This window comes from Silurus meridionalis, chromosome 2, assembly GCF_014805685.1.
Source record: "Silurus meridionalis isolate SWU-2019-XX chromosome 2, ASM1480568v1, whole genome shotgun sequence".
Taxonomy (NCBI): Eukaryota; Metazoa; Chordata; class Actinopteri; order Siluriformes; family Siluridae; genus Silurus; species Silurus meridionalis.
Window position 1 is genome coordinate 33,320,507 of NC_060885.1, and position 21,399 is coordinate 33,341,905.

The window sequence follows — 21,399 nt, forward strand, 5'->3', positions numbered from 1 at the left end:
AAGGCCAGCTTTGATTGACGGATCTGAGTGAGGTGATCAAATACGATCAAAAGTGTGCATGTGACATTAAAGTGGGTTGACAGTGTGACATAATTTCTAATATGCTATCAGACAGGAAGTAAAAAAAAAAGTTACATAGTGGGATCTGAAAAATATCATCCAAAAAATATTTTCATTATTGCTCATGATTTAATACATAACTAATCATTGACAGCATTTTTGTCTGGTTTAATAAACCTTTTTTTTTAAAGATATTTTTATCCCTTTTTTTCTTACAATAATAAAGTAATTTTTGTGTTTCAAATATACAATAAGTTTTAAACTAACAAACAACTAACTAAAAAAACATATTCATTCACATATTCATAATGCATTGGGGTTTATTGAATTAAGCATTATTGTTGTTTATTACTTTTATTGTTATTGTTATTACTTTACTTGTGATTTTTGTTCTGTTATGCAGGAATGATGCAATGCTGTTTTGCAAAACAAAAAAAATTTTCTCAGACCCTACTCGAACTTTACTATAGTTATGCTCCCTAAAATCAGCTAAACAATAATATTTCTTATATACATATAAAAAAAAGTATTTCTATTATGACTGCTGCCCCATTAATCCCCTTTATTTTACTTCTCTGCTTATTTTGTAGTAGTATATCATACATGATGAAATTATAATTTTAGAAATTATATTTTCTGTATTGTTCCAGGGTTTAACTGCTTCTGGGCTAAGGCATTAATGGCATCCTAAATCCAAAATTTTAGTGTATATATCACTTTAGCTAAAGCTAAATATATTTATATATACACACACATCTTTATTGGTCATTGCATAATAGATTGTAGTTACAGTATAGTTACTGTATAATAAGCATTTTCTTTCCAACAAAAATCTATAATTACAAAAAAAGTCTTTTTCCATTTAAGGAAACACTGTCCTAGAATCCACATTGATCCACAGCTCGAAGCCATTTCAGCCTGGTCATATTCTTTCAACTCCTTGTGACAAAGCTGGTGACATTTCATTAATACATCAATCCACATTGTGTCAGAACGTCCCGGCGTGAACACAACCCGGTCGCCTGCTGCACGGAGCCTTGTGACAGATGTGCGTCCAAATGGCAGCGCAGCGCTATGTGATTTTAGAGCAAATGCTCGCAGAAGTGTGCCATCTTGGCCTTTTGTGTTAAAAAGGATGCTCGGCAGCTACAGGGGTCTATGGCATATATTCACATGCACTCTGCAATGACATTAGGCTCCAGTGGTGAGGAGGACGCTGTAATGGCTTGCTAATGGGATAATGAGGCTGCGCCTGGGACAGATGGGCCGTCCCTGCTGCAGGGAGCGGCGGCTCAGAACGGACGAGGGGGCTTTGAGTGACGAGAGTGACGGCTGCCAGTTTGTCTCATTTCCTCTTCCCACTGGGAGAGTTGTGTGTGTGTGTGTGTTCCTGTGAGTGTATGCATCTGCAATAAGACAAACATCAAACCGAGCGGAGCTGTGGGAGTCTCTCCAACCGACCCTGCAGAAAGGTACATTGTAAAACTGTATTATAAAAGGAGTACAATTATTTCATTTAAAAAAAAATTGTTGGCAGTTGTTTTCCACTGATTGCATGTGTGTGTGTGTGTGTGTGTGTGTGTGTGTGTGTGTGTGTGTGTGTGTGTGTGTGTGTGTGAGTGTGTGTTGCAGTGACCAGCTGTTTGTGAACAGTTCAGCCTCTACCCCAACAGCAAACACAACATCTGTTATGTTTCCCAGAGCAGCAGCCTGTTATTCCAGCCCTAGCATTACACCCTCCACTACCCTGTGAGCACAGCTACAAAACATTGCTTCAGTGGTATTAGTGAAGCATAAGCTGGATTCAGTTTATTTAGAGGGGACAGGCAGACACGGGGAGACAGTAATGGGTGTTATACAGTGTTATTTTCAGTGAATCTATTCGTATACTTTTTGTCAAAATGGTTGTAAAATTCTTAAGTCATTGCAATGCAATAAGTACGTATATTTTGGACTATTTATAAGGGTCTGAATCCCTACAGAAACTCTTGCACTGATTGATTGATGGGGTTGAGAGAACAGACAAGTTAAACTCAAAAGAAAGAAAGATTTAGGTGGACAAGACAAACACCAGTGATGCAGACAAAGCATCAAAAGTCATTCAATGCGTGCGTTCGCCGTCTGATTTCTGAATTTGCATTCACGATTTCTCTCCTTATCATAAATGACATAATAAAAAATTCTCCTGGTATAATGTTTCTTAGTTAATAGTTAATTTATATCTGCTTGTCCTTTTTTAACTACAGTAGAATCCTCTCCTTCACCCGCCGCTGTAAAAAAAGTAACTCAGTAAATTAACTTTTTAAATGAGATACTTGTTACTTTTACTTGAGTGGATTTAAAATGTACTTGTATTCAAATAAAATTTTAATGAAGTAACAGAACAGTTACTCGAGTAGAATATTGTGGCTGCAAGCCACATTATGAATAATGAGAAAATATCAGTTATCTACAAAATATATTTTATATCTGATATATTTCGAATGTACACATTTTCTCTATTATTATTCTTTTTTTTCACCTCTAGTGTGTGAATGTGTACACATAATTCCCTGCAACACACTGTGTGTATAACCTTCACTGGACACGGGACATCAGGCTCTGGAAGTACCAACAGCCCTGATCAGGATAAAGCGGTTACTGATTTAATGTGGGAAAAAAATGTATATAAATAAAGAAATAAATGGATGGATGGAATAAATGTATGCGGATGCATTGTTTTCCGAAAAAGTTCTAAATGTTGAGTGAAGTGTGTGAGCAACTATTAGTTCATATTTATGTTCCATTATTAATTGCTTTTCTTTTGATGGATCTGACATGGTGCTCTGGCTGTTAGCAGACAGGAGACAGATACATAATGACCCAAGTCAACACCAACACACACACACACACACACACACACACACACACACACACACACAGTGGCCCATGCCCACACATTCATGCACATGTGCTCCTCCCAACAGTAATGGCTCTTTTCTGATTAGGTGAGGTCTCAAGAGAGCCATTGAGTACAAAGCGTTAACATCTGGCAGCCATTACAGCCCCAGATCAGTTGTGATTTGTCCATATGATGATTCTGGCTCAGTCAGACGCAGGTTAGGGGGGCTGGAGGAGGGACACTCTCGGCCTCCACCATACCAGTGGACCACTGCTGCTGTCACTTCTGTTTTCACACCAGTGCACAGACTAGACAATAATTAGCTCTGCTTTCCCGAGGCCTCGACACACATTAATACACACTCAAGAGAAACACTCAGAGGTGAAAACTGGTAGCACTTTATTTGTAGTATATCTCAAGGAAAACACCCAGTACATGGACTTCTCTCTGTCTGTCTACATTTCCTTCATTTCCTTCTTTTGTACAATTTTTGCACAATTGCACAACTGACACTTTAACACTGGACTGGCAAACCTCAGTGACACTTTAATACAACACATGAACACTTTAGTGACACTGGGACACTTTGGATCTGGATTATTTTGCCATACCCATCCCTTTCTGTCTATGTCTTGTATATATATTTGATAGTATAGTAAACATTTTTTATACTTATATTTTATACTTTATATATTTTATTTAAGTTACATTCTATTTCCATTTGTCTTGGTTTGTATGAACGTGACAAAATTTGATTTGATTTGAGATTAAGGGCTTTAATAACTTTTTGTTGTTGTTAGTAGAGCATTGAAATATTATGGGTTTCCAAATCTTTGAATTTATAAAAATGTTTCGATGTTTCCATTTATGAGTTGCATCTTAGTTTAGAAGGTTTTGATGGGCGCCCACTGTGACCAATTTCCTCCTACACATGGCTGGCACTTTGCCGAGCTTGTGTACGCTGTGGTCTATAGTGAATACGTCCCCCTCCAAAGAACATCACTGTAATACTATTTAAATGATATGTATATAACTTCAAATATTTAACTTTGTAACGAGACCGACCAAAATGAAATCAACAGCATTTTATTTATAAACAAGTGATATGACTAGCTCTAGGATTTGTCTTCTGAAAAACGTTGGACTTGAACAATGAATTTAATTACCCTGTGCCTCAAAATAGAGGATTGCATGCTTCCCAGCCTGGCTAATAACTCATGGAGTTGTAAAAATAACAGGTTTAAAAAAACAAAAAAAACAACTTATGACACTCCATCTTCAGCCTTCCTTCATTTCTCTGCTTGTGACAGTGTTTACATCCACATTCCACCAACAGAACGGTTCTGTCTGTCTGTAATTGAGATTAGACAGACAGACAGACAGACAGACAGACAGACAGACAGACAGACAGACAGACAGATCACACATCATCATAGAAGCAAATTCACACCAGTGACAATGCTATTGGAACTATCTAATAAATACAATAAGTTGATTTCCACTGCTTTGAGAATGTTTTAATATAACAGACCACTTAACAATGCTGCATGGACCCCTGGTGGGATCCAAAGAGTGTTGCTAACAAGCATACAAAGGTCTATTAAATACCATATACAACTTCCTTATGTGAGCATTATTAAGCAGTTACACTGTTTATTCTGCATAGTCTGATTTGTATAAGACACACATGCAGACCTTCCACATGGCCACATCCACTTTACCCCCAACAATGACATATACTTAGTGATGTCTTTACACTACTTCTGAAGACTCAGTTCCTGTGTCAGATGATTATAGTTAGGATGAGGATTATGGTGCCTTATATCAGAAAATCCGATTCGAATATAACATGTCCGTTAATATAAATCTCTGGCACCTATATATGATAATATGATTTTATAAGTAAATTCTATTTATGAATTATGTCTAACTCCTGTAACCCATCTGATCGTGATAGAGTCCTTAAAAAAGTCCTAAAATTGAGTTCAGGATGTTCAGCAAATTTTCCATTAGTCATTCATTTTGGGGCTAAAAGTAGGCCGTAATGACGGCTCACATCTGGTCGAGGAGGGATTTATAACAATGATTAATGGTGCTGTCTTCTTTACATTCTTCATCCATGATAATAGGCAGGAGAATAAAGAAGAAGACATCTGATTTGATTGTTAAATTTTTTTTTTGGTAAGAATTTCATGACACCATCCTCAAGCTGTCCAAAATATCACACACTGTGAACAGTAGCAGAGGCCAAGCCACGAATCCTCTATCTTTCAGAGGACATTTGCCCTGAGCGACATCAACCATGGCAGCTTTTAAGCATGTGCTGGCATATGATTTAACTAAATACACTTCCCTTGATCACACCTGCTCCCCCAAACCTTTTCCGTATCGGAGCAGAAGGCTGGGTGGTGTGAGGGCCTCACGTGTTGGTGGTTGACAATCAAGCACGGTTAGTTTTCGGGCGATGTCGGGGCAGTAACATTCTCCTAGGGAGTCCCTTATTCATAGGCTTTGGCAGACAGACAAACACTCTGTGACAGCCATTTATGGCCAACTAGTGAACGCCATCTGTCAGACACAGTGGGAGGATATTGGGGAGTGCACACTCCTTTTGCCGTTGCGTGTTTTTCGAGCTAAAGGGACATCAAACGTGGACTTGGATGCTGTACATTGACTTTCCAATGAAAAAAGACTCGCTTTTCCGTCGTCCCGCTCACCGCAAGTTTGGCTCCAGGTTTTCCTCTAATTCTAATTGAATAAGTTGTCTGGTTTGCAGTTGCACTGAAGTTCGTCCAGAAAGAGCACCAATAAATTGTCCTGTAATTTACGACGTGCTAACAAATGCGCCTGGACGCAACATACTGCAAAGGATTTGTTTGATTGGGGTATAAAGGCAAACGCTGGTAACTGATAATGGCCCTGATTATATTAAACCAGATCATGTGAAGATGTTCAAGCAAACTCCAAAAAAAAAAAAAAAAACAGGCTTATGGAAATGAATGTATATCATAGCAGTGTGTTTGAGAAACAAGAAAGTATAGACATTTATGGCATTAACAGACCAATTAGCATGCAAATAAGCGCTGACATTAATGGCTGTTGCAAAACGCTCTTATGATGGAAATATGCTTTCTGTTTTAGCTGTGCGGTGCAAACATTTGTCTATGAAATCAGCTGATGACAGGCCTCAGGCATTTCCCCCCCCGGGGACGGTACAAAACGGCTCCTGCACCTGCCGCCTAACGCAGGCCGGGATGCGAACCACAGTGCTAACTGGCAGGGCATAATGAACTGCATTCATCCTGTCAAAGGAGTCAATAACTTATCCCACAACTGCTTTTGTTCGGCCTGTTTCTACTGTGTGCCCCCCCACACCCATTTTCAGACAAAATTTACTTTCAATTGCAGCCCCCAGTGTCGACAGGCACAAGTTAAGCTCTGACAAGGTGTTTGTTAACATCCATGGCTTTTGTTAAAGACCTTCTACGGGTTCTCCTCATGGAAAATCTTGAGTGCTTCCAGTAACAGGTGTGTCAACTGGTCAAGGACTGGTCATTTGTCAATATAAAGAAAAGAAGGAGCTTTACTTCTCAGAGAGGTCACAAGGAAATGATCCAGGAGCACTTATAGCCTTATGACCCCTATGTATTTATGGCTTTATCCGACACCAGATTGCATGAAATTAATGCGGACGGATAAACAGAAGGGTTCTTCAGTGGTTCTTGAACAGTAAAGGGTTCCAGAGTTTAATCTACACTGGAAGCCTTTCAGATAGCAGGAATTTTGTATGAATTTCTTTTCTCTGAACTGACAGAAGAAGGCAAGGATGTTTTACTGCACAGAAGATTTCACTGTTCGGATATTTTCACTATGCGAGCGGAATATTTGATGAGAGACATACGATTTCAGTCTAAATGCACCTCGTTATAAAATGCATCAATACTGTTGAATCAGAATGGGACCGCTCTGTCTCGCTTAAATTCCGAGACATGAGAAATCGGGTGCAAATCAGGAGAACTAATAGGGAATTATTTGCAAAGCGTCTGCTGAGAACATATAATCATGATAATAATATGAAAACGCAGCAGGGGCAAAAGAATCAGGAGCGATTATTCTGCCTTTTTAAGCATTCTGGACACGCTCAGGGAAGATAAAGTCTGCGAAGTTTAATAAAGCAAATCTTCTGCTAACTGCAGAGTCATTGAAGCTCTACAGTCCACATGGCTAATGAGGATCCAGCAGGGGAGGATTTTTTTATTTAACACTAAAACTGTAATTAAGCGAAACAAATGGAGACACACAGAGATAAGAAAACAAAACAAAACAAGTTTTGTCTCATTTACCAACAAGTCAACATGTAACCATAGGTTTCTCCTGAACATTAATGTATTAAAGTATTTCTTTTAATAGAAAAAATGAACTAAAACACATGTATGCTTCAAGCAAGTAATTCGTATTATTTTATTATTGTTTATGAACCTGAAACCTCAATTTGCAATTTTCTTTTATAATTTTTTTGTACTAATATCTCATTTTTCACTACGCCTTGCTTTATAGGAAAGAGTTTCTCAGTACCAAAATCCACTGCTTCCCTCATGCTCCTGAATAATTTTCACTTCAGATCCTGTAATCTGAACATGCTGTCTTTGGTGTTCTTTCTTCTCCATTCCCAATATAAACAATTAATATGTAATCTTCATAAGCACATGTTTCACTGCAGTCAGTCAGGCAAAGGGTGAAAGGGATGGAGATTTGCCTGTAGTGCACCTATAATCCCTTGAACCAAGATGGACAATGCTGCAATACATTATCAGATTATAAACTTTCCTCAAAATTTTAATTATCTTGAAATGATGTGAAATTATCTACTAGTAGCAATATCACTAATAATAATAATAATAATAATAATTAATAATAATAATAATAATAATAATAATTAAATTATCACATTATGGGTGTCAATAATGCTTCTTATTCCTCTTATTATTATTATTATTATTTAAAATGCTCTTTTACCATATATAATTATTATAATGATTCTTTTTCATTCGAATGGCTATTAGTTTTAATATAAATTCATTTGGTAATACTGATTGAATAATTAGTTTGATATAAACCAATTATTAATAAGCACAACCGGCAGAATTAAACAAAACAACTAGTGTAAAAATGTAAAATTGATATAAATAATGTTTTTTTTTTTTTGCATATTTGTTTTGGTGAACATTTTGTGTAAATCCTTGATCACATACCTACATCCAGCCAATCTTCAAACTCTATCACTTCAAAATAAGCTCTAAATTACTGCAGTAAAAAAAAAAAAATAATGACAATAATAATAATAATAATAATAATAATAATAATAATAATAATGATAATAATAATAATAATAATAATAATAATAATAATATTTTTTAAACAAATCCTTATTTCTTAAACCAAATTAAGACAAAAGATTATTTATTTTTTATCTTAAGTGTTTTTTATTGAAATGTTGTCCAGTATTACTGGGCAATAATAAATATTTTATTTATCATCAAGAATTTACAAAAATAAAGACGGTAAGTGGTCTCTGGCAAAATAAAATAAAAATAAAGAAAAGAAAAGATGTTGCCAATAAAATTTGGGCTATACGCATGCTGTAGGTATATAAACTGCTTTAACCCGACGGTCATGCAGAAAAAAGGGAACCCGAATAACCACATGAACGCGCACAGCAAAACGTCACGCCGAGTTGCACGTCTTTCACACGTCAGTAAAAATACATGAAAATCGCCAAACAAGCAAACAAACAAACAAACACAGTTTTATCCTGTAAAACTTTGACAATCCTTGTTACAAGGAACGCACGGCACTTCATGACCTCCCTCCTGCATCTGTCTTCCCCTCGCAGCTTCACCAGCAACAGGTAGCGCAGGTGCGACGTTTCAGGAAAACGCAGCTCACATTTACGCACGCGCCTTCAGATTATTTACAGTGGATGGAGCATGCGCGCGAGTTCAAATTCGTTTACAACGCAACTGCACGAGATCCTTGTTACAAGGAGTGAATTGTAAAACGAAATAAAAACAATAAGAGGAGCAAATGTACAAACAATACACATCATGCACGTTATCGTTCTGCGTGTCCATCCCATTTACAGATTACATGACGAATTTACAGGCATAGTCACTTCATCGCCTCCTTGTCGGCGGAAAGTCTCGTGAGTCCCGTGGAGGTGATGGGCACGTGTGCGGCGGGTGGCGGCACCTGGCAGATGGCACAGGGGCACGGAAGTCCTGCCCAGTGCTGAAAGCCGGTGCCAATTTGGAGCGGTGGCGTCGGCGGCGTTTTCATGAGACTCTGGGGCGCCCGGATGGAGCCGAGCGCGGGCAGCGCGACGGACAGCGCGGAGGACGCCGTGGGCGGCGCCAGGGCGCCTCCGAGCAGCGCGTGGTGCACCGCGGGCGCCGCGGGGAGGGGCGCGTGCGCGGCGTGGCCGTGGCTCGCCGCGGCGCCGCAGTGGAACGCGGCGTGATGGCCGCCGCCGTAGATCTCTCCGACCAGCCTCTTCATCTCATCCAGAGAGCTGGTGAGCATCAGGATGTAGTTCCGCGCCAGCAGCAGCGTGGCGATCTTGGACAGCTTGCGCACCGACGGCCCGTGCGCGTATGGCATGACCTCACGGAGGCCGTCCATGGCCAGGTTCAGGTCGTGCATGCGTTTGCGCTCGCGGCCGTTGATCTTCAGGCGGAGCTGCTGGATCTCCTCCTCGGTCACTTGCTTCTTTAGCTTGTATTTGCCCCCGACGTCCGGTGATGTCCTGCCCAGGCCCGCGCCCGCACCCCTCGACAAGTGCTCGCTGCTCATCTTCGCGAAATCGGTCTGGCCCGAGGACGAGGAAGACTTGCGCGCGTACATATCGTCCACGTCCGGAGAGGAGGATCTGCTCGATCCGGAGTCCGAATTCATGTTTTATCACCTCGGTTCGAGTAGGAAGCCCGTCTTTCACTTCACCTTTGCTTTTTTAAGTCACTCCTGTTTTGTCACCTGATTTTCTTTCCTCTTGTTTTTTAGCTCTCGGGAAGTGAGTTCAATTACCGGGAAGTAGGAAAGGGACTGTGCAGACACGGATCGTGAGATTGCGCACACAACCTGCTAGTTGGTGAGCAATCGAGGGACTGGGGCATTTATAGTGTGCACTGAGAGAAGCCTGAACAAAAGAAGCCCCCATTCATAAAGACCTCGTTAGGATGACGTGCCCATTATCCAGGCGCTGCGCTTTCACTGTCCCATCGACCAAAGGAGCAGCTATTCATATTCATTGTAACACCGCTGTGGGAGGGAGGGAGGGAGGTAGGTGTGTGTGTGTGTGTGTGTGTGTGTGTGTGTGTGTGTGTGTGTGTGTTGGGGACTTCAATTCAGGGTACTTGAACAATCCTCTTGGACACTTTTAAAATAATACCGGGGATCAGGTTAATCAGCTCCCTGCACGTGCACCTTACAGGTTAGCTCTCGTTTTATTTTGATTAATTTAATTAGCTATAAAGTTATGCATGTTTTTTTTCTTATATCATGAATGAATACTACAGTAGCTTTAGATAATTTACTTGAATTCTTTTTCAAAACAATAAACAATATATTTATGTATAAATGGATTAAATGTTACTTGAATTAAAATGAATAGGAACATTTTATTGCTGATTTCTACTGATACCCAAAAACAAAATAGTTAAATATAATAATATATTTTTTTACACATCAGCTCATGGGCTTGCTTTTTTTTTCTTTTTAGGAAAATAGTCGCGTTTTTTTTATTCGAAGCTGCGACTTTGTGGTCCAGGCGAGTTGGGAGACTTTCTTGCGATGTAAAAACACCTGTGAGAGTGAATGATTTAAAATCATTACTAACGAGAAACATTTTGATTTTTTAAATTTTTGATTAGATGGTCAGTCGTGGGCTTTTTTAGTTCACGCCTTTTACGCACCAGTCACGTGTTCGTGCGCAATCAAACCTCTGGCGTTTAATGGACACCTGCAGCTCAGTCCTTATGTGTTCACGTATGTTCAGAGAAGGTCTTTACTCAATATTGTTCATGCATTCAGTGCATGCTTTCTGATCACGATGGAGAAATTGGGTTGCATTGCATTGTGCTTTACTGAAACTTATGATACGTTGCGCTTCTGGAGATTCCTGCAGTAACAGGTGGAGAAACATGTGGTGAACTTGAGGCTGATTTGGATTTGGATTTCTGCTTAAAGAAAATATGTTAAGGGGTGTATGAATGTAATTTCTATTTCTTCTTCTTCTTCTTCTTCTTCTTCTTCTTCTTCTACTTCATATTATTATTATAGTAGTATTTATTCATTAATTAGTGTTTATATTATTGCTTTTATAATTTATAATAATAATAATTAATAATAATAATAATTATAATAATTATAATAATAATAGATGTAGTAGTAGGATAAATCAATTTATAAATATATTTCTACATTTATTTACAATGCCTACGTGTAATAATTAATACAATCATCATTTTACTCTATTTAAACAAACTGCCTCCAAGACTGAAAATGTACATTTATTTAAAATAAACCTGTGATTAATTAAACTAAAAACGATCTGTTTTCACTTTAAATAGAGGCCCTATATTTTGCTTAATATAAATGCACACTGAATAAACCAAACCGCAAAATGTATTTGGGAACTTTTTTTTAGTTTTAGTTGATATTGCTCCTAAGTATACAGCAGGGATCTTGTGGCAGCAGTTGGCTAAATAAAAAAAATAAGAAACTGAAAAAAAAAACAACAGGTTATATGAACAATTATCTATATACCAGTGACAATATTTTGAAAGATGCGCTCCATGGGCACGATTAAATTATAATAAATCATTTACATTCGACTGATGGAAAGATAACCAGGATACTGAATTTAATACAATTTTTGGTAAGTTAAAGACATGTCCACACACACACACACACACACACACACACACACACACACACACACACACACACACACAAACACTCTGTCTCATCCACATCTTGTTTTTTTCTTGGCACAAAAAAAAAATCCCCTCCAAAAAAAAAAAAAAAACCCAAAAAATGAAAATGTGTATTCAGAGTGGCATTGTAGGAGTAGAAAGGGAACCGTACCTCATAAAGGTGCTGCAATGCAAAGAAAAGCTCTGGACTTCTTTTGCTCTCTCTTGGTGGCATTTGAAAGTGTAAAGCTTTGAATACCAATTGCTTGAACTGGACATATGTGAATCCCCTTTAATCCTACTAATCCTGTCCCCGAGTGTTTCTTTGTCTGTGGGGGCGACTGCATAGATCTAAGTGAAAGTGTTCCTAATCCGGCCAATGTGGAAAAATGTCTCAGTGTGCGATATGCAAGGAGGGTGTGTGTGTGTGTGTGTGTGTGTGTGTGTGTGTGTGAGAGAGAGAGAGTGAGCGATAGAGAGCCTGTTACAGGGATGGAGATCCATGGGGGTGCCATATACTTACTGAGAAGGAAACCCAAACAGCAGGAAGACCTTCTTCATACACACGCACACACACACACTCCCACCCTCCTGCAGTCTGTTGGGCCCACATGTTTTTTTCTCCTTAGTACCAGGGCAGTGGCCCAAATGTCCGACTTTTTTTAAGTTTCCCCTTAGTCAGCGGTACAGTCCCAGCAGGTAGCTTCTCATGTAGCCGATCCATTCTAAAGCCCTCGGCTTTTCTATTCTCCCAGTGCCCTGCACGTCATCTAGTCCCCACGCTCCCAACTCATCCAAAACAGACGTTTAGCTCGAATCCATGCGGTGGGTCCACTTAGGAACAGGGTTACACCAAATAATCCTTTCAAAGGAAGACACAATAACCTACGGTGGCATTCTGAAAATAATAATGATGGTCACTATGCTTGGGAACGAATATAATAATATATATTTTATATGTTTTCATTTTTCTTTTGTAGTTTTTTTTAATAATGTAGGAATGAGTCCAATAAAACTGCTACACTAAAGTTTTTGAGATTCAGTCTCGGCCAGGCGAAGTGATCTCAAACAAAAGGTGCATGTCAGAGGGGAGGATTACACTGGTGTTAGGGTTTGAGATAATTTACTGCCCGCTCATGGGAGAGCAACTTTAACACCACTCCTAACTGGGTACTTCTTAATAATAGAGATAATGCGAGATACCACAGAAGCAAAAGAACATCTGTAACATTCACGAGATTAAAAGTACATTTTATGTAGATATTTACTTTGATTTCTAAAAAAACATCTGACTTTAAACCGCTAACATACTGCAAATCAGTCCACAAGTTAAAACGGTTCAAAGACCAAATTTCAAGTTTATATTAATTAGAAAAAATTCTGACGTCTTTACTAATTACTTCACTTTGATACTGTTTTCCTGTGTATGTTGTTTTCTTATAAATACCTGCCCTGCAAGCCCAGATTATGGGATGAACATAAGTAATAACACCAAGACCAAATATTAATTCTTAGTTCATAGCAAATCATTCTTAGTTTATTTATTTATAATTGTTGTAGGTCAAAGTCGGTTTATACAAAAGCTTACATTTATCTATATTGTATAATCTCCCCCCAAAAAAAAGAAAAACAATAAAACGTCCTCAATTAAATGCAGTGATTCATAACAAACATTTCTCCTTTTATGCCTAAAAACTTCACACAAAACATATTCTTCAAAACATTTTATTCATAATGGCACGGAATGAAAGTAAAACACGCAGCGCTTTCATTCTATAGTCGGTTATTTTTTAATAAAAACATTTTTTTTATAGAATTTGATTGTTCCTCTGATCAAATAAAAAAGTTTGCTAATTAGCAAAGTACAAAGCATGCATTTTGTGTCACTGTTTTTTAAAAGAGATGTATGCAAAACACTTTTGCATTATAATAAAGAAAACAAAATATAAAGGAAAGAAATGCAAATATCTCACTGAAGTTTACATTTATCTTAAAGAAAAAGTTCTGAATGTTATTTAGCTGTGAAGCTGCCAGTGAAACTTAATAATTAGCTTTAAACTATATTTCGATGTATTTCCACAGAGGAAGTGTCGTTACTGAAAAAATACTTGTTGTGTTGCAGATATGACATATTTGTAGAAAGAACTTCACCAGCACATGGATCAGGATCGTCGACACACGATGCATGCATTTCATAATATCGCGCTGTAAACAGAAGTCTGCCAGATGGCCACAAGGTCCTGAGCTCTGAGTTTGTTGCGCTTCGCGTCTAGCAGCCGAGCTCCTCCGGGGTCACTTCTCCATCACATCCACCATGGAGGTAACAGCCCCTCAGCTCGCCTTATTTTAACTGTCCCTTTCAGCTGCTAAACAATTGTTCAGCTCCTTTTAGGTTCTTTTCATGGCCTGGTTTCAAGCCTGGTAGCCTCCATTCTGCTTTGTATGTCACCCAGTGTCTGGTTTGCCCCATTCCAATGGGTGCACATGACCAGAAAATGAAGGCTCGCATGAGGCCTCGGCCGAATGCGGGGTGCAGAGAAGAGATTAACATGTAAGCTATTGCGGGCTGAGCCGAGCCCAGGGGAGTGAGCTTTGTGTCCGGCCAGGGTAACATGTAAGCAGAGAGGGTCTGGACGGCTCAACCTATTGTGTGAGTCAATCCGAGGGAGGTTGTTTCATTAATTACACATTATCTATTGGACTGCGAGGTAGGAGGTAAGGAGGCTGGAATAGAGAGAGAAAGAGAGAAAGAGAAACAGACAGAGAGACAGAGTATATGGATAAAATCCTTGATCTCCTTCAAAGGCTTTTTTTAAGAGAGGTACACTTTCTCCTATCATATACTACAATATGATAATCGGTTCCTTCGCTGCTTCACTCTTCTCCACTTCATTCTGCCTTTTCTGATTGTGTGTATTGTAGTTCTCTCGAAGGCACTGGCATGATGCAGCCACTTCACTGGACTCCTCACAACAGCTTGAAGAGAGCTAATGACTTTCTCTGCCTACCAACGCCAGGCTTTCAAGTTCCCACATTTGAGCGATTCCAGCTGAAAAGAGTTCAGGCTTGTAGCCTGAGAGGGTACATCAGGCGTCTCTTTATTGTGCTCATTCTCTTTAGGCTGGCCTCAACCAGAGACCTCCACAGCTTTATGACCTGCTCGGGATTACTCTCATTGAACGCAGGCCATCCCTCTCCAGCCCCCTGGTAACCCAGTAAAACCAGTGGGAGGACCACGACTTTACAACGACCTGGCTAAAATGTGCCTCTGCGATTGTTCCTCATTACAGAGCTCCACCTCCGTAGTAATCACATGGATGCCAACGATGGTTAAACCATTTTATTCCAAATCCTGTCTTTACACTGAAATTCTCCGCTCTCATCTGCCAAGAATGATCAAGAAATATTAAGAACACCGTGAAGAACAACTAAAGAAAAGCTGTGATTATTTGTTGTTGCCAATGTTACGTTCTACTCTGTTTCACATTCCATTCCTTTTTGCATTCCCGAATCTCAGGAACAGTTACACAAGTCTAAATTTGTGCCTAAGCCTGTGGTTTGGAGTGATTATATTTACATCTATACATTGAATATCTAAGCACAGCAGATAAAACCAGCTGACGTATTTGAATAGGAATTTTGCATACATTTAACATCGCAAACCTGAACCTTTGGACTTATTTGGAAATATTATCATTCACACCACCTCACTTTTACACACCGTGCACAAACTGTATAGTCAAATTCTTTATCTTATCTTATTCATTTATTATTCTAATCATTATAGTTTTTTATATTTTTATAAGACCAGCAAACAAACATGACAATTTTCTTGTACCCATCGTACTTGGCTATAAAGACGCTTTTGATTCTGATAACTGAATGATATGCATGGAAATACAAATCTAGTTGTGGAAACAATAAATGTAAATTTTTCTGCCAATGTTTTTTCCACTTTGTTTGATTCTGGTTGTTTATTTGTAATTTACAAAAATAAAACTGGAATTGAAATACATTTAGAAATCCATAGGAAGTGATAGGTTAGTGGTTAAGCCACACCAAGCTGCCTCTCCTGGGCCCCCAGAGCAAGGCCCTTAGCCAAAACCCTTAAATCAAAATCTCAACCATTGAATAAGAGCAAAAAAGAACTCTGTTCCATATTTTATTCACATTACTAGAAGCTAGCATGGAGGGAGACTGGCTAAAGATGGGCTAAATGCTAATTTCACCGTTCTGAAAAAGATTTTTTAGATTTCGAAACACTTTTTTTTTTTCCAAAAACAAAACCTTATAAATTATTTTAATGCACCACATTTCATATTCAGCTTCAAGCACCAAAATAATAAAGACAAACCATGTGCACACGCGTACATTTCATACACATTCTAATCCCTGCATTGGTTGTCAAAATTGTCCAAAGCAGCCAACTAATAGACTGAACATCTTTGAGCTACATCAATGTTTTCATTCTGCACTTCTGCAATAGTGACTGCCCACAAGATTGAACTGGGAATGTTGGTGTTTGGGGCTCATACTCTGGCCCTTTAGGTCGTTCCTGTATTAAAAAAAAAAAACCTGTATACAGTCTTTGTCGAAAGTTGGTTGGTATCTGAAAGAAATATCATGGGAATAGAAATGAATGCATCCTCTTTATCAAAAGAATAAAATGTGAATTTGGTGTTGTTAGGGATTTTACAACAATATTATTATTATTATTATTATTATTAGTGTATAGATAAAACTTGTATGATTAGAGTAAAAGTATAGATACTTCACTGCAAAAAAAAGTCACCAATTCCAATATGACTTTGAGTATCTGACTTGAACAGAACTTGAGTATTTGACTCATATTGAACAGAGGCTCATAGACACCATTTTCATTATTAATTAAAATGTAGTGGATTAAAAAGTACATCTATTAATATGATATTCATTAAGACTAAAAACCTCTCTCTCTCTCTCTCTCTCTCTCTCTCTCTCTCTCTCTCTCTCTCTCTCTCTCTGTCCATTTCCCTGGTGAAACAGGGCCACGCATTATTAGCGCTTACTAGTAAAGGGTCATTAACTCTTCAGGTAAAACCAGCAGTGACAGAGGAGACGTTTAAAGGAGGAGGGAATTTAAACTAACACTTATCTAATTAACAAAACAGCACACACAGCAGCGTTATTCAGCTGATTAGCCACCAAAACACACACACACACACACACACACACACACACACACACACACACACACACATACACAAAAACATCTCCCACACAGGAGTGTGATATTGCAAACCTACTATAACATCAAAGGAAGAAATAATAGTCATTTAGAAATCTTTGGAATTACATTAGTCATAAGAAAGTCAGTCAGATCGTAACCTCATCCTTGTTGATTTAAATCTACGAACGATATTTAACTACCCATAAAATCCACAAAGCTCAAATCTCATGCTGCATAACTACCAGATTTCAACATACCGTATATACATTACCCTTTATAAAGGCTTCTTAAGGGAATTCTTGTCCTCAATGTCTTGTGTAATAGTTCTGGTTGTAATCACAGCTTCATTTTAATTGGATAATACATGGTTTCCATAGCAACAACTTATTCCTGGGGACTTGCATGACAGACGCTCCATATGATCTTTTCATTATAGCATTAAAAATATACACAACCTACTATTCTATACCCATAATAGTGTTTTCCGGGAGACGCTCATTTAACGTTTAAGGATGTTTATTGAACAGTTATGAAAGGAGTCTCTAGTGTCAGGGCTGCTCTAACAGTCAGGACGTTTTCCGCCACGAGCAAGTCTTCAGTCTTCAGCTTTTAGGATTTTTTTGTATATATTTTTGTATTGAAAGAAAAAGAATAGTCGTAGCTGCTATAATGTAAGCAGAAGACGATAAACCGTTAAAATGAATGATTTTAGTAATAAATAAATAAACTCTACTTGTGCACAAATCACTGTGGTCTTACTGCAATAAGATGTTCTATTATAGGAATGTAATTTGCTCCAATTCAGGCAATGCCACACCTCTCCATTGTGGATTATTGTCCTATAAGAGAACGCCTGCTATGTTTTTTTTGTTTTTTTTTTACATAATACATACACAGTAAGTCAAAGCGAAACAATTTGCATCCCTTGAGAGCATCTCAAACGGTGTATATTTGACAACAGATGAATCGGAGCCTGAATAAGCACAAGATACACAAAAATAGCTCCTTGTAGTGTTCCAGGCCAAACAAAAGCCTCACAGTATACACGTCATTGTGAAGGATAAAAGGCCTATTTTCCCAAGTGATAATTACCCGAGGGCAATTTAGGGATATCGAGAAGGATTACTCCTCTCCACCCACTAATACACCCACTAATACACAGCTATAAACACTGAGTTTCTGCCCCAAAACACACTGTGTGTGTGTGTGTGTGTGTGTGTGTGTGTGTCCTACTAGAGCTTTGACTGGTTTTGTTAGCCCATTGGCTAATGGAGGAAAGTTAATTGTGTTCGCTTGTAGGGCCACCTGTCACACCAGCTTCATTTCCATAGTAATAGGAGGAGGGTGGCATGGACACCATGCATCAGCCATGATCACGAATCATTTAGGACGGTTTAACAGACAACCACAAATACGTCCACAAACTTACTTTGGAGCCATGACACAAAACTATCTTTAAAAAAAAATCTATATTTAGATTATAGGAAGTCTCGGATGGACATTTGAGTGGCTGTATAAAAAAAAATGTGAACCAGATTTATACATTTTTTAAGAAAATATATCGAATATTTATATATGCCAATATTAATGATGACTAAGAAAAGTTATTTTAAGTAACCTAGGAAAGTTTTTGGACATCTGCTGGGCAATGTGGAGGAGCAGCTCAATAAATACCCAGTTAAAAATACGTGCAGACCAGTGGTAACCTGTGTCCTTGCAAAAAAGTGAGAAAAACCTTCCATTGTCTGATGATTCAAAATTTTTGGGCTAGTTTTGAGACTTTGAGAAGTTCTAAAAGACCAATATGTTTTTCTTCTCTTGTTTAATCGTTGGCATGACTTAATTTCCCCGTGTTCTTTACATTCAAACATTGTTTTCTCGTGATCAGTACTTCATTTTTCCGCATAAGAGCATGTTCTAGAGGCAGCATCATGGATAATAACCATAACCATTTGTGGCAGCGGTGCATCCACGTGCCGCCCCGGCGCGGGTCCAGGTATTAGCCGTGATTCTGCATCTAGAACATTCCTTATAATCAATAATTAGTTTTTCCGTGTATTTGACATAAAAGCATGTTCCAGAGGCAGCATCATTGCAGCATCATGGATAATATCTATCTATAAGCATTTGTGGCATCTGGCGGGCTTTCTCGTGATAATGAGAAAACGTCTTTTGTTATGTCGAGATCATGAGAAAACAAGAAAGAAAAATAAAATATTATAATCCATGGTTTCTTAACTTTCATAACATGGCAAGCATTTATTGAAAAAAGAAATGAAGTTGTGTCTGTACTTGTTTAAAACACATTATCTATTAAATCTATTAAATGTAGTTGCACTCAGTTACATCGCGAGTACAAACCCAATCCATTAACGGCGTTTTTGGCGCGTTAGGACAATAACGCTGGAGGATGGCGGTTTAACAAGGCCATCTGTACCACATCTTGTCCATTCTCTCCACTGTTTCTGCTGCTTTACATCTCTCACTCTGTCGATCAGTACTCTTCTCTTGAACAACCCCAATTAACAGATGCAGCCTATCTCTATAGTTATCATCTAGACCAGGTTGCCTGGCTAACTGCTAACTGCTAACTGCTAACAGCTGATGATTAAACTATAAAGAAATGATCACAGATAAATACTGCTGTTGCAGTGCAGCCTGAACCTCGGCCTGTTCCAGCTCCTTTTCTGACTTCGTAGGTTGTTGAAAGTTTGAACCACATAAAGTGTAAGACTTTGGGTGGCGTTAAAGTTCGTCAGCTGTTTAGTGTCACCGAGTGCTTTTGAATTATGGCCACGGTGGACAGGATTATGATGTGTGGCAACGCATTTACCACAGCGATAACGCACATCGCCTTTTTTTTTTCCCTCCCATCTTTTCTTATGATGCATTTAAAATGCTAATAGCTGGTTTATTATGTGCTCTGTCAAACGCAAATGTTTTCTTTTTTTTTTTTTTTACTGTTAGAGAGTTGAGGCCAGCAGAGACATTAGCATATCTTATGCCTTTCTCCCTCCTTAGCATGTGGTGCTGTAGCTAGCACCGTGGAACCGCATAATAAATTAAATTAACAGGCGCATTAGATAAACAAGCCAAAAGGGTGGCGCGTTTAAGACGTACGGGCGAGGTCGCTCCGAGAAATGAAGGTGTCTGGCTCTGCTAGCATATGGCGCACCTATTCCATCACACACACGCGCCGGCTCGACATTAGCTGGAAGCGGCAGGCGAGGAAGGACGAGTCCAACAATCATCTCGACGGTAACTTTTGTTACGACACCGAGCCACAATTTCCTGCAAACGGAAAGTTCAAAATGCTTTAACGTCAGAAGGAGGAGAAATTTTTACTTTTGTTTATTGCTCGTTATGTATCTAAAGGTTGACTGGGATAATTCATCACTTCTTTAATGGATGAAGGTGTATATCATTTAAATAGCTCATCTAAAAAGTTAAACGATACTCATACTGCTCCCGTTTGTATACTCAGAGCCGCGGTTTTGAGTTTCTAAAGTGAAACTTGCAGGTCAGTAGGATTAAAATGTAATACATTTAATTTAGAAATAATTAAATACGTTCGTAAATTTAGCCAACCAGTCAATACTGTGAGCAGAATTATTGAATATATCAAAATGAATTGGAGGATATTGAATATTAGGGCAAAAAAATTATATATATTAATAAAAATAAACCGAGGACAATGATAGTTTTATTTCTCACACAGCTAATAAATAAAAAAATATATATAAAAATAATAATAATAATAAAAAAATAGACTCAGCATTGAGGCATGAGGCACAAATAGACTGAAATGGTCAGTGGGAAATATTATAAAATATTGTTTTGCCTCATTATTGCCTCATCATTGCCTCGTTCTCTAGAGGACCTGAATCTCTGGGTGGAAACAGGCAGGTTTTGGGCTCAAATGTCCTGGTATTTAGCAGAATTCATAATTCTGTCAATATTCCATCATCCATATCCGAGACTCTACTGGTGATTTTCTTTATATGCAGCCCCTATTTTATCATACCAAACATCTTAATACACTTTAAAAAAAAAAGGTTTTAAATGGCTCTTTGTCAGGGTATAGGGTTTTGTGCATTGTGATGCACTGCACATAATATAAAGCGGTTCTTTAAAGCTATAAAAGGTTTATGTTTCACTCACTGAGCTCAATATATAATCTCTTATAGCAGTTAAATCTCACATTTAATGCTAAATAATCTCATATAGGACTCAATGCAATGGAATAAAACTGATGTATAACAGTTAAATCAACACGTGAG

General features: G+C 38.4%; 1 protein-coding gene and 1 long non-coding RNA gene across 2 annotated transcripts; one reads left to right on the top strand and one right to left on the bottom strand.

The window, feature by feature from the left end:
* The first annotated feature begins 1,395 nt into the window (after positions 1 to 1,395).
* Positions 1,396 to 2,709, top strand: LOC124378315. Its single transcript, XR_006924202.1, has 3 exons — positions 1,396 to 1,532; positions 1,693 to 1,809; positions 2,588 to 2,709. It is a non-coding gene; the product is annotated as an uncharacterized LOC124378315 (long non-coding RNA).
* Positions 2,710 to 8,506: 5,797 nt separating this feature from the next.
* Positions 8,507 to 10,079, bottom strand: olig3 (oligodendrocyte transcription factor 3). The gene has a single exon (XM_046876078.1). The coding sequence runs from the start codon at positions 9,890 to 9,892 to the stop codon at positions 9,110 to 9,112; it is 783 nt and encodes a 260-aa protein (XP_046732034.1). The 5' UTR covers positions 9,893 to 10,079; the 3' UTR covers positions 8,507 to 9,109.
* Between the last annotated feature and the right edge of the window lie 11,320 nt (positions 10,080 to 21,399).